At 38.1% G+C, this 17166-nt stretch overlaps 2 protein-coding genes across 2 annotated transcripts in view; both read right to left on the bottom strand.

The window, feature by feature from the left end:
* The window catches only part of igdcc3 (immunoglobulin superfamily, DCC subclass, member 3), a 90466-nt gene extending 80745 nt beyond the window's left edge, over positions 1 to 9721 (bottom strand). Inside the window, exons 1-2 of the mRNA XM_065267855.2 lie at positions 9479 to 9721; positions 2595 to 2900 (exon numbers count right to left, since the gene is read on the bottom strand). Of these exons, the coding sequence (XP_065123927.1) occupies positions 2595 to 2900; positions 9479 to 9542 (370 nt within the window). The 5' untranslated portion in view covers positions 9543 to 9721. The remainder of the gene's footprint in view (positions 1 to 2594; positions 2901 to 9478) is intronic.
* A 2935-nt stretch (positions 9722 to 12656) lies between these two features.
* igdcc4 (immunoglobulin superfamily, DCC subclass, member 4) overlaps positions 12657 to 17166 on the bottom strand; it is a 154370-nt gene continuing 149860 nt past the window's right edge. The window contains exons 19-20 of the mRNA XM_065267762.2: positions 16549 to 16677; positions 12657 to 15594 (exon numbers count right to left, since the gene is read on the bottom strand). Coding sequence (XP_065123834.1) covers positions 15043 to 15594; positions 16549 to 16677 — 681 coding nt within the window. The 3' untranslated portion in view covers positions 12657 to 15042. The remainder of the gene's footprint in view (positions 15595 to 16548; positions 16678 to 17166) is intronic.

A 17166-nucleotide genomic window follows, 5' to 3' on the forward strand; every position in this document is an offset into this window, starting at 1 on the left:
GCCTGAATTTCTCACATCATCACAGAAACACACATTCACATTAACACTGCAGTGTGCCTTCATATTAACACTCGCCTGACATGCATTTAATGACCAACACCGTTCTCCCCTCGGCTGCAATATACAACCGCGGCAACACAACCGCCTCCTGCTAAACGCTAAAGAGAACATAAAGAACCCTCCATATGGCTCTTCTGTTTTCTTTCTTCTGATACCCTTTTTATTTAGCGAGCATCTGTATCAAAGGATCAAACGCATTTTAGACGACATGGGAGCGAACAAATGATAATAAGTCATCTATAGTTGCAGTAAACACACGCTGAGTTTATGAAAATCCAATCATGTGCACAAAACAGTAATAACTTTTCAGCACCGGATGGGAACAAGGCCCGATTCAAGCAGGGCCGCAGTGGGTACGGCCGACAAGAAAAGCGAACGTAGCCCTGGTCCCTGCGACCAGCAAGCGGGCAAACAACAGCACTCCAGATTATTGTGACATCGACAAAAGCTGCGCGAAAAGAGCACAGCATGGCAGGGTTTAATAGTTAAGTTCAATACAAGAGCCAGAGATTTAAGCAGTATAAATCACAACACATGCACGACCGGGAGCGCCGCAGCAGCGCACAAAAGGCAGACTGGATCCTACAAGCCAATTTATCTTCAGAGAAAGAAGAGGCCCATTGTCCATATATCAAATGGCCTGTCCCAGCCCCCTGTGTCCCTCATGTTCAGTTCGTCCAAAGTTAATGTAGCCCGATTCAACACCATGCAGCGCTGTAACACTGAACGCACTGTGGAAAACCCCAGCACACCCTTTCAATGAGCTGGCAGTGGTTTCTATCAAACTCACTTAAGCTTCTTGTGATAATCTAACTCCAGCAATATCTGCTGGAGCAAACAGAGAGCAAGCCCAAGCTACTGTAGAACAGATGCTGAGGATAAAACTGAAAGTATGAAGTCAGTAAATAAATCCAGTGGGAAGATGCAGTTGACTATTTAGTGTCGGAAGAGTATCAATGCTGTTTTGATTCTCTTGTAAATGTGATGTCACACAAACAAAGCTCTGCTCACAGCCACTGACTGACTGGTTAATTAACCCAAAAGCTTTTCTTAATTGTGCTAATGCAGCTAAAGATATAGAGGCGGATTCCCGGACAGGGCATAAGTGTAGTTCAAGACTAAAGTGCTTGTTTGAGTTATCCTTAATATATAAAGAGTTTGGTTCCAAAACGCGATAAACTCCTTTTTTTAACAGGTTACCGACAAAATCAGTATTGTATCAGGTCAGTATTAAAAAGTACATTCTTAATTTTACGCAAAATCCAATATCCGTGGTGTTATTCTGTCACCTTTTCTCCCTTTTCCCCCAAAACGCAATAAATGCCACTTCCCCTTTCAGTGCAGAATGCAATAAATCTGATCAACAAATTACAGCGCACCATTACACGCATTGTAAACAACAATGGCGGTGAGTTGAATACAGACAGAATCCTAGTTTTCCTCATCTACGTTGTCCTTTATGATCAACAAACAAATAAAAACAAAATAATATTTTTGATGGCATTGATAAATTTATGGAGAGGCACTTGGGAAATGGAAAAAAATTATCCTGACAGCATCAAGCTTCTGTCATGCTAACACACTGACCCCAGGGGATCTTATGAAAAACTTTCTATTATTTTACTCGAAGCCAACAAAAATCGAGCAGGACCAAAACATTTTACAGCTGACCCCTGTCAAAAATTTCAGCAATGAGTCAACGTCCCAAGGATGACAGCAGCAATGACAGTGTTCTTAATATGACAAAGTTAGTGTTTTGATTAATGCCATTAATGTTAATTTTTTAATTGGTGTATACCACTAGTAAACTAAATGACTTCAACATGGCAAAGATAAAATTCACATTTATATATTGATTCAATAGATTTATAGCATTTTTGTGAAAAAAATAATTAGTTTTTATTATAAATCTTTGAAAATCAAATTACGGATTTTAATTTTTTTATCTAACCTATTACCTAAAGATGCTATGTGAAAGTTTATAACAGAAAATAGTGGTTTTCATCTTGTCACTTTCTTGGTATGGAAAACACGTTTTTACCAAAATTTGTCAAAATGGATTTACTGCGTTTTGGAAACAAACTCTTCATATCTTAAAATATATCACTGCCATTGTTTTGTTTCAAGATGCACACCAGTAATGTTTTTCGCAAGGTATGTTTGTAAAGTACTTAAATGTCCTAATATAACTAAGACCTAGTCCTGGATTAATCTAAACCCTGTCTGGAAGACCCCCGTATAGACTGACAGGAATTAGATCAATTTTTAATGGAAACCAGTAGCTCATTTGCATTTAAAGGTACGCACAGCACTTTTTACGGAGATTTTGGACATGCTACAATAAATTATCAGTGGGGCATTTTAAGCTGAAACTTCACAGACACCTGAGACTTATGTTACATCTTGTAATAATGGGCATAATATTGGCCCTTTAAAGAATCTGCCATAGAGAAGTTCTCTAAAATGAACGGGTGCACTATTGCAGTGTGGACTGAGCAAATCTCTGAAGTAGAAAAAAATGAAACGGCACTTACTTGCAGCCTGCACTCTGGCTTTGCGGCTCAAGACCAGTCCAAAGAAATTCTGGGCCATGCACTCATAATCTCCCTCATCAGACAAGCCGTCAGACTTGGTCTTCTGGAAGTGACCAATCAGAAGCGAGCCATTAGCAAACATGACATAGTTTTGGTCCTCCAAAATCGGTGCTCCGTTGCGCCTCCACTGCGTGGTGATTGGTGGAATTCCCTCCACCTGACAGTGTAGCATCAGAGGTTGTTCCTGTACGGCAATGATGTCACTGGGTTCAAGGGTAAATGACAGCTCAGCTCCGGATATCATACCTGTAGGAACACAGACACACATATTGCATTAATGTGTCTAAGCATTTAAGGGCTCTTTAGTTGAACAACTTAATTTGTACAGAAATGGTACAGAAAGCAAGAACAGATTAGAGTAGACAAGTTTTTGGACTATTACTATTCAATATTACTAAGACAAATGACATAATAAACACCATTCAACCCTTTATAGGTTAAAACAGCTACCGTGTTCAGCTAAGCTCTTGTACTCCTCCAGCAAACTGTGTTCAGGTACTACTGATCATTTGCCTCTCATATCAAATTTCCTCATATATAGAGATATACAGGTACAGTACGCACACTCCTCCACTAATACATCTCACTAAATGTTCCCTTTTCATAAGAATGTCCTCCAGCATATCACTGACACTTTTACCTCATGAGATAGGGACAATAAACTGGGAGGCAAGCATGCTGCCCAGACTTTAGTGTGATAAAAGGGGAGCCTAGTGGACTCTCCTGTGCTTCAGCGCTTGAGGTATCGGATTTCAGTCACCGATGGGCTAAGCAGTAGCAGCCTCTGCCTGCGGCTCAGGAATCTATCTAAAGTAAGGCAGGATTTCGCGGGGGTTGGTGTGAGGAGCACAAAAGGGCCAGCTACAGACCAGCTCTAGCATCATCGCTCAAATTCCAGCCCCAAACTATCCACAACCCCCACACCAGGTACAACCCGGGAATGCATTGACTTGCACATCCCTGCACATCACATGACAAATAAATGAAGAGGGAGAAGAGAAAGACAGAAATACTGCTTCTCATTATGTCATGAAAGTGGTCTAGATATTTCACCCATGTTCTTCTCTTTTGTTAACTGAAATGCGTTGTCTTCTTTGACTGCTCTCTACTACAGCAAACGCAGCAGGAAATCATTCTCAGCATTTCATATGCATCCCCTGAGCTGCTCAAAATGTTTCTTTTATGTGTGCAATTACATGTTTTATTAAAAATGACTTAAGAGGTTTATTTTTATTTTAAAATGGTCTGAACAGTATTTGATTTTTTTCACTATGAGGTAGGAACAGTAAGAATTACATTGGGCTTCAATAGAGGCAACTCAAACTAAAATGCTTAAGGATACACTGTGATATTATCTTCATGCCATGCACACATTTCAGTCAATTTCCCATCAATTTACTATTCCAAAGCTATAGCGTTGTGTGACAAAGACTAAAATTGAGCCATAGCTATGACAATGACTAAAATTGAGCCAATTCCCAGACTAAAATGCATGTTTGAGCTGCCTTAAAAAACATCTTACATTGACATATCTTAACATATATCAGTGCCACACTTGTGTCTCAAGATTCACACCAATTATGTTTTTTATGAGTTATGTTTGTAAAAACTAATCAATGTCCATGTTTAACCAAGGCCTTGTCCTGAATTAATCTAAACCCTGTCTGGGAAACTGCCCCCCAAAAGTTTTTCTGGACTAAGATGGATTTTGCTTAACTAATGTCTTATTTGATTTAGTATGAAAGGTTAAACTCTGACCTAAGCTTTAAATGTTAAATAGTATTTTTCTGTACCGCACAGTAGGCTTGGTTATAGATTAAGGAGATATTGAATCATGTGCTTTTGCAAAACCGAATGATTCCCACAAGTGTTACAATTTAATATATATTTCAACATTAATTTTCCCTCTGCACAATCCCAATGTCAACGAAAGCAATATGATCTGTATTCTGCCCCGGATCATATAAATGTGATTATAACGTAATCAAAACACCAGCTCTGCGTTAAATGCCAACCATTCAGTCCTTTCTGACCTTGAGTTTGGTGAAATATCACACCAGTCACAAACTGAATTAAAGCACTGAATTTAAGCACACACTGACTATGTATGCACATACAGAAGTTGCCATTTCCATGAGTGATGTATTATTCCACTTTAAACTGTTAAGCGACGCCGTCCCCAAAACGGGATACCTAAGTTTGCATCAATATTGTTGATGTAAATTTTAATCTATCAATACAAACTTTATATTGTTGGAAAGGTCTAAGCCTCCAAAATAGACATTTCAACAGTGTTTTATAAAATAAATTATGTAGGGAGAGTAATTGATTCATTTATGAAGAGAGAAAACTGCTAAATGACACTGTCCCACCAGCAGGACGCCTATATTTACTTCAATGTTTGCATGTGAATATCTAATCATGACAAACTGTATATTGTTTGAAAGCTCCAAGAGTGTAGATTAAACTCAATAGGGTGGGGTGACACCTAAGAGGTTAAAAATCATTTGTCTGTCACTCTAAATATTTGTTTATCCTGATTTTGAATGAAGTAAACACATCATCCAGGGGAACGGTCGACCCATCTTGACCATGTAAAGCACTTCTTATCTCAACTTTCTCTTTAGTCATGCATGCTATTTGACTGATCAAATAAATCAACAATATTTGAGTCTAATCAATATTTGACTAATCAAATAAATTAATAATTTTTGACTAGTGTACTAAATCAACAGCATTTGACTTATCAACAATATTTGACGAATCAACTTAATCAACAATATTTGACCGATCAAATAAATCAACAATATGAGACTAATCAAAATTATTTGACTAATCTACTAAATCAACAATATTTGACTGATAAAATAAATCAACAATATGAGACTAATCAAAATTATTTGACTAATCTACTAAATCAACAATATTTGACTGATAAAATAAATCAACAATATTTGACTCATCAACAATATTTGACTCATCAAGGAAAATCAACAATATTTGACTAATCAACAATATTTGACTAATCAACTAAATCAACACAAAATCAAACATGGAGATTTTTAAGCGGATAAAAAATGAGAACTATATTGTATGGCTGAAGAGCACCTATTTGCAGCACTTCGACCTCGGCAGTAAAATCATCACTTCTGACTACTTTCCCTCTTGCTCAAACTTCTTCAATATTACTGTGCGCCGAGGTCGAAGTGCTGCAAACTAGGTGTTCATCCGCCATACAATATAGTTCTCATATTTTATTAGCTATAAAAAAATCGCTGGGTTTTATTTTGTGCCACCATACATACTTTAAATTGGGAAAACATGAAAGTGTTTGGTGGTAGGGATGCACCGAATATTCGGCCACCGAAAATGTTCGGCCGAAAAGGCCCAAAAAAGCATTTTCGGCTTTTGGCCGAAAGACTTTTTTCACCGAAACAATACGGCCGAAATGTTGTGATGAAGCAAACAGAAACCGCGACCTGCACGTGCTTGTCTGAAGCAACATGTATGAGGCGTGGATGTATTTAACCGCAAAAAGGCGCTAAAGTACGCACAGAGAGGCACATGCGGTTGTGTCCGGTCCAGACGTGATCATCACAGTGAGTAAGCCCTTCAAAGATCAGAACTCTTGATGTGTAAACTTTAGAGAGAGTCGCGCAAATGTGTCTCATACTGTATAGTCCATTAACATACATGTGCCGAATAAAGCAATGATAAACAACGTAACATTTTTATGCTGCGCTGTTTGGGATTCGCCTTTGTTCTCTGTGTGCACGTGCGTTTAAGTGCCCTCAAGAGTGCACACAAGAGTGAGACGCAAACAAGCGAACGTAAAATCTTTCTGTTATTGACAGGGCACATATAAACAAAATTATCTCCAAAGTATTCTTTTTCTAATAAAAACATTTGTTTATGTCTTAAGTGTATGTAAAGATTACAGTCATAAACCAGTCTCTGCTTATTTAAAGAGACAGTAACCTCAATTAACCTACTTAAGTCTAACAAAGAGACAAATAGCTCTAAAAATAATAATATATTTAATTTATACAATAAAGACAGTGTTATGACTCATTTAATTCGATTTCTGTACCTAATGCTAATGTTAGCCCTTATTAATGTGCAGCTTTGTTATTTTTTTATAAATGTTTGTAATTTCTTTATTTGTTATTCCCACCCCCTTTATGCTGATCTGAAAAATAATCCGATCCGTGCCTCAAAAACTGTAATGTGATCTGAACCGTGAGTTTTGTGATCTGTCACACACCCCTAGTAAAGTTAGTACACAGTGATTGCCATAAATGCATTTGTACTAATAATTGGCATAATAATTTATTTCAGTGTTTTGGTTTCGGTTTTTCGGCCTTGGTTTCCTCGGTTTTGGTTTCGGCCAAGAATTTTCATTTCGGTGCATACCTCATCCCTGTTTGGATCAGAATGGGGCTAGGCTAAAAGCTAACAAACTTTTGTTGTGGGCATTTTTTGCAGTTTATCCCAAGTTTTTTTTAACATTCATACCATTATCGGATTTATACCATATCAGACCGAATTTAGAAGTATGACGTCGATAGAAATATTTGCCATATAGTCCAGCTCTATGTAAATCAATTATATATTTGACTAATCAACTAAATCAACAATATTTGACTAATCAACTAAATCAACAATATTTGACTAATCAACAACAATTTATATTTACCAGTTTATCGCCTGGATTTACTAGTCTACTTTGCTTTTGCTTTTAGTTTGTAAAATGTGGAACTTTTGACACCTCCCCTTATTTGTGCATTTTGTTCTCCTGGGCTTTTAGTGTGACAGGATTCGACACCCACTGCAAGTCAACTTTTCACAAAGCACTAAAACATGCTGTCATACAGAATGAGCTGGTTTATTTAATCAAGATTTACAAAAAAATTTTGGTAGTAAAAGAGCAAATAGGGAAAAAGCAAAGTGACACTTTGTAGACTGACCTTGAAACCACCATCACTATGAAATCGGAGCAGATTGCTGGAACAGCTGTTTGATGTGCAAAGAATTTTTCAATTAAAGCTCTTATTGCTCCATCAAGGCACAGTGAAAGGATTCCTACAGTGAAGGAATTTACACTGGCCATTTCTGCAGATTATTCAAAGGAATTCAACAATATAAATTATTCATTTATAGCCTTCTATTTGAACTTCACATACACACAGCCTGTGGCTGCAGTGTTGTGGCCTTCACCGCTACATGAGAATGTGGGCAAAATAACACACTTCTCGCCAGCTTTCTCTTTGGGAAAGGACTTTCATTTGTGTTCTGCATTATCTCACAACCTCAGAGTCAATTATTCAAGAACCACACAAAATAAAACACAGCTTACACCAGTTACCTGAAACAAAGACCAATTCAAATGGTATGTATATATGTATGTCTATAATATACTTTAAATATCTGCAGCATTGCAAAAGTTACAGACCTGAAAAGATAAAATATGTTTAGAGTAATTATACATTGTAAATGTAACACTGCAACATCTTTTAACCTCTTGCAAGTGCCGCCCTGACTGACAGCTCTGAAATAACACCCAACAATGTTTGGACTTTTTGATGAAGTCAAACTCAGTATATGCCAATAATTCTAACACATTACCTCAACATGGACGTAGTCAGCATATAATGATCAAACTGAAATGAGCTTTATGAATACTAAGCAATATCCTGATTACATAGATGTTGTGCTCGTATATAAGCTACGCATGCGCATTTGCTGCCCTCTACCCCAAGACAACAAGTCGTGCGTTCACACACAAACTAACAATCACAAAAGAACAAAGGAAGCAGGGAAATTTAAGAGAAAATGACAGATTTACATGCAACCTTTATGGTAAAAGCAGACTTTAGATCAATGCACACATGTATTCACTACAATGGATACATGAAACAGGAGAGTCAATTGAGCTCCTGCTGCCTGTGAATAATAGAATAAGTTCTGGGTTCAGTGGACACAAGTGCTTTTAGTTTCGAAAATGATTCAAGGAACTGCACTTAAGACACTTACATTTTTTTAATACAACAGTTGACTTTTCACAGTTACCAATTTAAACCCTTACTAAAAACAAACAGCTTTATGTAAAAAAACAACTACATTCTGTGAATGTAAGCGTTGACCTTTAGACTTTTCAGTGTTGTATATCTGTAGCCTATGTTAAATCTCTTAAAATAACCATTCAAGGCGTACAGTCCATTATAAATCTTGAGAGATTTAGAGATAAAAAAATCTGACTGAGGCAAAGCCAAGCACATACAGTACCTGTACTATACCTACACAGGTATCATTCCCTCTCTTATAAAGTATAAACACTTTTCAAAGATTTTTAAACAATCTTAAGTCTTGACTGAATCTGCACATTACAATCCACGATAATTACACATCAAAAATTACATCTAATCTTCCTCATACACCAAACCAACGTACGGCTCTACTTCGATATTATTCACTTACATTAGTTTCCAGTGAAATGTGACTAGCATTTCATTGTTATATTTCACATCCAACATGCATTGTTAACCATGTCTTAGCACATGTCAACTTCACACTTAAATAGCCTATGTCTGTTAAACAGCATTAAATCATATCTCGTAAGCAAAAGAGTGTAAAGCGGTTTCCACAAATCAATTGTTACAGTATATACAGGCAACACACCCACTTAAATCACTACAAACAGTGCAACTGACAATCACTACAAACAGTCCAACCGACAATAATAACGGTGCCAAGTTCACGGTCAATGAAACACTGGGATCCAGCTCTGTTACTGACCCGGTACCGTGAGAAAATCACACACTTACCGACAAAAGCGAGCAGTAGTATTGCGAATAAGCTTGGAGACTGGGGGCGCCGTCGGGTAGCCATTTAATCACATTGAAATTCAGTCGAGATGCAAAGAAGAACGTGAAGCGAGAGAGACAGGGAAGCAGTGTTCAGCTTATATTTATCCAAACTACAGTCTCTGGCTTTCTGCACTCCAGCACACTTGCGCCATTTTGCACATCTTTCAGAAATGTGTCAGCAGCATCACGCGCCCCACTCTATCCTCCTTGCGACCAGCACACGCGCTCATCCACCTTACTGCGATCATCACACAGCTCGCTCGCTCTCTCGCTCTCTCTCTCTCTCTCGCTCTCTCAAGAACAAAAGAAGCAATCTCTAAACAGAGAGCGAGCACCGATTCCGTTTGCTTTGCTCATAATATATATATTTTATCATTTTTAATCTGTAAGAGCATATATGTTTTCTGCTTTTTCAGAAAATGCATACTGTACAGAACACGTGCGTATTTGAAAGTCTTTGTTTAGACATGAAAAATAAATATAAAATGTATTTATTTATCCAAGTTTCAAGTGCATAGGAAAAATAAATTTGAAACTTGGATAAATAAATAAATGTTATAATTAATGTTAATGTCTAAAAGTCTTTCAAACAGGAACATATAATTTATGCGTTTACTGGAAGCTCAAATGAAAGGTAGAGATGGTAACAGGTGCAAGATTCTTAATATCAACAAAACAAAATATTAACAAGAATAATATAATATATATGTCTGTTAATTTACAGTCGTGATATTAGGAAAAATAAGAGATTAAATTCAAAGAAAAATGTAGATAAAAGAAGTGCAACGCCGGTGAAAGAGTGACATCTATTGGTGACATCTGTTCAGAATAATATTGAATAAGGTGTGACAGTGGTTATTATGAATTGCAGATAAAGTATATGTAACATATTATTTGAATGTATTATTTTTTATAGCTGATGTTTACATAACAACATCTCACTTACCTTATCTTGCTTTTTAAGTGCATGGTATGTTACAACATATCATAACATGATCACAAATGTTACATCTTTAAAAGTAAATCTTATATTACATTGTTGCATGATTGAACTCACAATTCAAAATATAATTTGGAAGCTATGCAGCCACTTTGACATAAAGGATGAGACAAGCACTTTTTATTAAGATGTTTATTTACATAGTAAAATTTGCAGAGAGTTTGTTGCTGCAAACTTCACAAACAGACAAAGCAACTGAGGAAGAATATAAACACTATATCATCATCTTTCTCTGCATCCATCCATCTGACAAACTCCAACAGACTCTATCCTCAGCTTATGTATATAATAATAATTTCATCGCTTAATCGATTATTTATGAAGGGAAAAGTCTCGATTTTAAAGGATTAAATCCAATATAAGTAAGTAAACTGAGCATTTCTTAAATATTCTGTCTATGAAGACACATAATGGCCAATTATGTAACAATGAAAGAACTGACATCTGCAGATCCACATACGGTTTATAATTGGGTTTACATACAATATCTCCCAAAATGTGAATGGACAGTAAATGATTAATGAACACTTTTACCAGTTTCTTTACGCGTGTCTTAAACCAAATACTTTCTAAAACATACAATTGATTTTACAAAAAAAGTCATAAGAAGCTCATTTTGCAGACAAAAATGTGTTATGCTGAGTTAGTGTTGTTTTGTATGTATTTAGACTGGTGTCTCTCAGATTTACTACAGTAAAATCAAAGCCCATTCAGTACAGCTGCTGGTGTTACACTGATGTGTCCAAAGTATGTGTGCTGAGAATATCTGAAAAACACAGGCCTACTGGTTGGCGCTCATACCAGACTAGAAAGGTCACCACAAAACACTTTAAAACAAAAAGAAAACATATCTGCGCACCAGTTTAACTGTTTGTTGCTTTCCCCCATCAAGAGCCTTCAGGAGCACATGTGAGGTGTCATCTTTCCTTACATCAGAGCCAGCTGGCATTTGCCTATGATGTTTTCATACAAATACACCTGAGCAATAAGCACCAATCCAATGCACAGTAGAGATATGGCCCTGTATTATCGAGGGTCTGTTATGAGCAGCAGGGCTTTGACAGGAGAGCCCTGTGATCAGCCTTAACCTAGCTGATAAAAACTCAGTCTGATATTATCCATCTCTAGTAAACACAACACATATCCCACAGGCTTACCAGATAAACACAAATGCTTTTCTCAGCTCTGATAATAGCATCTTGAATACAATATGAATCCTGCCTGAAGCAGGAATTGAAAATGAGGTAAAACCATACTGAAAAAGACCAGCATGTGTTTCTATTCGAATGCTGGTTCTTCCTAGCATAGTTTTCTGGTGTGCTGGAATATCCACCAGATTTAAAATAACCAGCTAGGTTTTATTGGTTAACTGGCTTACTAAAAACCCTTGCTCGTGGACCAGCACCACCAGCTTCAGTAGGCATTACCGGTCCACCAGCTTAACCAGCACAAAACCACCACTAACCAGTCAGGATCAGAATACGAGATCATACTGGTCTTTATGGTTTTCTACAAATTATGATCAAAATTACTGAATTTTTTCAACATGTGACTTTGTGTGCAGTGTTGACTGTGATTAAAATAACAAGCAGCAAATGAGGTATTTTAATTTAAACTTGAATATGTTGATTCTGGGGAAAATATGCATATTTAAAGGTACACTAATTTTCCAGCTCCCCTAGAGTGAAACATTAGATTTTTACCTTTTTGGAATCAATTAATCCGATCTCCGGATCTGCCGGTACCACTTTTAACAAACTGTATTTTCCGGACTTTTTCACACTTTTTTATAGTTTGGCAGGTCCTGGAACTTTAGTGAGATGCGACTTATACGTCAAAATTAGTTGAATCAAGAGAAACCATTACTGTTTACAGCCGCGAGAGTCTGCTCTATGCTGCTCCTGTATTTATGTAATTCAATGGATTCAGTGATGCCGAATGACTTAGGGACCATTTTTACCTATTTTGACTCTTCTGTAGTTACATCGTGTCCTTAGACCGACGGAAAATTAAAAATGTTGATTTTCTAGGCCGATATGGCTAGGAACTATACTCTCATTGTGGCGTAATAATCAAGGACTTTGCTGCCGTAACATGGCTGCAGAAGGCGCAATAATATTACGCAGTGGCCGAAAATAGTCCCCTGGGTGCTGCGTAGTATCCTTGCGCGCAATGATATCATGATTATCATTTTTGAGCGTAATGCTAATGGTCTAATCGGATTCAATGGATTATACTAAGCTATGCTTAAAGTGGTAGTGCCAGACCCGGAGATCGGCTGAATGGATTCCAAAACTCTAGGGGAGCTGGAAAATGAGCCTATTTTCAAAAAAAGTGTAGTGTCCCTTTAAGAGTGACAGCACATAGCTAACCCATTATTCCAATTCCATTGTCTAAAAAATAAGTCAAATTTCCCCACACATTCCCAATGCTGTAGGTGTGCTACAGGTATAGGCTCAACAATACAATCTGATGTAATTTTGTAGGTATTTGGCATAAGACTCGAGCAAAGCTAGGACTGTTTGACAACCGCACAAACATGTAGACTGCATACAGTACAGTACATGTCTGAGACAAACTTGCACAAGCATCATTGCATTTGTGAGAAAAAGCTTTATGTTTTCTCGTTGCATTTCTACAGTTTAACTGTACAACAAACATACTGATCTGGTAGGAGGTGTAACAATCAGCTACGTTATAATCGCAGTAAAATGCATCGACTTTACAGGAAGCTACAGAGCAAGGATGAACTGTTGACTGGCCACATACAGTTTATCAATACAGACCCAGCAATGAGTTACAACTGATGCTGTGTGAAATACATTTGAATGAAAGTAGTCTTAGTAATTGAAACATTCACCATCTTTAACTAAATGAACAGCCCTGAGTTTGGCCTGCTGTACATACAAAGCTGGAATGTTTTAAAGATCATCTTAAAAGAACCTGGTGTTGTTCTAGCACCAACTCACTATTCATTGATGTTTGCTATTGAAATAATATTAAAAAAATCAGCTGAAATGATAACTTTTTTTTGATTGTGTAAAATTAATTTCATATTAACATAAAATACATACGTACTTTCCTTAAAAGAAACTTTAAATAATGCATATAAAGGAAGCGCGATACAGATACAGACCCTGCTCTCAGCAGCATGATTTCTGCATGGAGGACTCAAGTTATGTATGTACATTTCCAAATGAACCCAATGCATTTGGCAATAAAACAAATTATTACAAGTGGTAAAACCTGTCTGAGAAATGGAGGCTTATTTCCTAGTTTGACTGTTTCCTAATGTTCTCGGACTCCCTGCAAAGAGCTCCCTGAGAGAAAGAGATGACTGGCGAGTCAACAGGTAGATCTTATGGACACAAATGCTGAGGTCTCAGGTTCAATCATGTGGTTAGCCTTTCATCCTGTTTATATCCCTTTTAGCTGAAGAGTATATTGCAAAATCGTTGCGAACAAGCCATGTTAGCAAGAATAGCATGAACTGAACAAGCTGACGACAGCATGCCTGCGCACAGGCTAATAACCAGAGACAAAAGTTTCAGTAACAGTTACAGAAGAATACAGACACAAGGTGAGAAAGGCAGTACAGTCTGCTGTTATCAAAGGCTATGAATTAGACGGTTCATAAACCGGATTTAAGAAGTCGCCTTCTTCATGAAACTCATTAAAATCACACAGAAAGAATAATCCTGTGAGGAAATGAGGTAGTGCTGTTGACTGAGAGAAACTCGGAGCATGAATCAGCGTGACGTCCGTTTTAAAAGTACACACAGTCGAAATTATAGAAAATGTCTACGGGTTTCCTCATTTCAACACGTCTTCTGAATGTATATATATATACAGTATATATATTCACATAGACCTTGATAAATGCACCTTAAATTTTAAACTCCTGAGACTTGAGCTCCAGTCAGGGAATGTGTTTTTGTGTTGTATTTAGGTTCAGTATACATGCAGTGGTATTTTTTGGAAGAGCTGTTTTTGAAGCACAGACCTGTGTATGTTTGTGTTTGGGTAGGTGAGGGGGAGGGCGGTGACCCTGAGACAGCAGGAGGTGTTTTTTGTGGCAGGGTAATGGGTTCTCTCTGACAGAATGGGTTTACACCTGCTAGCACTGATAGTGCTATTCTCCAATCAATCCATTACGTTCAACCGTGAACGAGTTCTCCACAGCTGATCCCAGCACTGCAGTCTCCTCAGGATCCTTTGACTCAAACACTCGTATGCATGTAAACATATACCATTCCTTCATATTCTGTACATGCAGGAAAAGAGGGATTAAAGTGTGCCACAGATATGCCATAAAATGCATATCTATGGATACTAGTGCTAAAAAAATATTCTGTATGTACATACATATAAAATAATGGAACCAAAAGGTTTTAGTAAAATTGAGCCAAGAGAGGAGGCTACGAGAAAACATAAATTTCTCCAGCATAGTTGAAGTCTCCTCCTCTGACCCTCTCCCAGAATATTGGGAATGCAGTCTTTTTTTAAATCTCTTCCTTCCAGCTTAGGGGTACACGTAGCTATGTGCCCCCGAGGTAGAACGGACAAAGCCAGAACCGGCGAAAGATGAGGGGGAAGGGGGGAGACCCGGTGTGGGCATGACCTTCCCCGCCGGGCACAGTCTGTGGGCCCCATTCTCCAGAGTTTCTGCCTTCAGCCGAAGGGGTTTTGGCGAGTGGAACCCATTAGTAAGCCCCACTCCTTGGTTTTTGGCACCGCCCACTGGTGGCTGGCTGAGCCCACTGTCATATGGTCCATTGTGATTGGACAGTACCTCAGAGATGTGCGTGCTGGGTATTGGAGATGAAGATTGAGTTTCGCGGATGTCCTCGCTGTGAGCACAGAGCGGAGGGGGGGTGCCGTGCCGCTGGCGAGGGGATGACGGAGTTGCCTTCTCTCCAGGAGAAGGGTGCTGGGAAGATGGAGACTTGGGATGGAGCTCCATGTCGCTTTGTGGACCCTGGTCAACTGTTGTGTTAGACAGCTGTGAGTGCACGATAACTTCAGCCTCCACCTGGTTCATGCTGAGGGAATACAGCATGTCATCATGCCCACTCTGTAAATACAGGACATCACAAGATAACACATTTCAAAGGGTCTAAATCCTCCTCTAACTTCATAAAAGCTCTTCCTGATTGTTAAATAAGCAACTATTTTGGCCATAAACATACATCTAATGCAGTTCAAGTAATACTAATGCACTCCAAAACTGCATCTTCAGACTTCTGAATAGTTTTCCATGATTTATTAAAAATATTTACTATCCCTCCTCTACATTTCTTGCCCTATTAAGGACCGTGAGGAGTTTGCTGGAGCCTGATTTTATTATTTTATTCATATTTATAATGATCACATTTCTTAAAATTGTTATTAAATACATCTTTATATATAATTATACATATATTTTAAATGTGAAACACAAAAGTCTGGGGATGAAAATTGGACATTGTGGGGATGGCACAAGCTTAAATGTTAATGACTTTGAACAGAGCACATTTCATACAGTAGGTGATTATTCACTATAGTTTTGCATATTCACTCCTACTTTATGAGGGTTTGAATTATAGGAATTGGAAAAACAATGTTTTTTTTAAAAATGTCAACAGAGGAATAAATCAATGTTAAAATGAGGTGAGAAGGCAAAATGGCAAAAGGTGTGATGTTATTTTTTGCTGCTCATATAGCTGTAGACCTTTGAGTCGGACAGTAATTGGTAAATAGTATGCACACTTCCGCCTTTCATCTTAAGTGTCACATACTAATTAGCTGTGTGTCATCCCCACTGACTGCTTAATGATAATTACTGTCTATATTTCCTGTGCACATGAGGGACAATCTATCAGCTCCATCCCCCACTCACACACATTTCGGAGTGCACACCAGCAGATGTTCAAAGATATTAAGTATTTCAGCCAGACATCGATGCCAAATATATTATGTGTCTCTTCAATCTCACACAAAGCATCTAACACAAACAGTAATCTATGTACTGTATATTTCTTTATCTCACCTTACTGTTTTCTGATGTTGGTACTTCTAGAGCTCTGTTGATGAGAGCAGAAGAATCCTCAGTTATGGTATCTCTGTATCTTGTGATCCGGTTTGCCCAGTTCCGACTCACGGATCCATTCCAAGCTGGCTGGGGTTGAAAGCAGATAAAAAGCATATTTATGTACGTAACAATGTTTTTTAACTCATTCCCCCCCAACCTTTTTTGAAAAGTTGCCCGCCAGCATTTTTAGGATTCCCACACCTTTATTAACTTTAAGTCCAAGGACCTTTCAAGGACTTCCAGGTCCCATACCCTCAAATTCAAGGACTAAATGTGGTGACACATTTCAAGAGAGAGCAAGGTTACATTGTGTTACCTTTTAAGATACATTGTTACAGTTTCCTTTTGAGGGAACTCGCACCGCGTCACTGCGGTGACACTTTGTGGACGCCTCCAGGGGTAAGTGCGTCTGAATGTGTATATCAAATTCAACCAATGGTGAGGCTTAACGACAAAGATAGGGTGACATGGGAACCAGGAAGTACTGTATATCGCTATCTGAAATATTGCCAAAGACGGCGTTACAATGACGCAGGAAGTATGGCAGGGGAGAAGCAGCGCCTCGTTCCCTTCTCA

This window comes from Paramisgurnus dabryanus, chromosome 2, assembly GCF_030506205.2.
Source record: "Paramisgurnus dabryanus chromosome 2, PD_genome_1.1, whole genome shotgun sequence".
Classification (NCBI taxonomy): Eukaryota; Metazoa; Chordata; class Actinopteri; order Cypriniformes; family Cobitidae; genus Paramisgurnus; species Paramisgurnus dabryanus.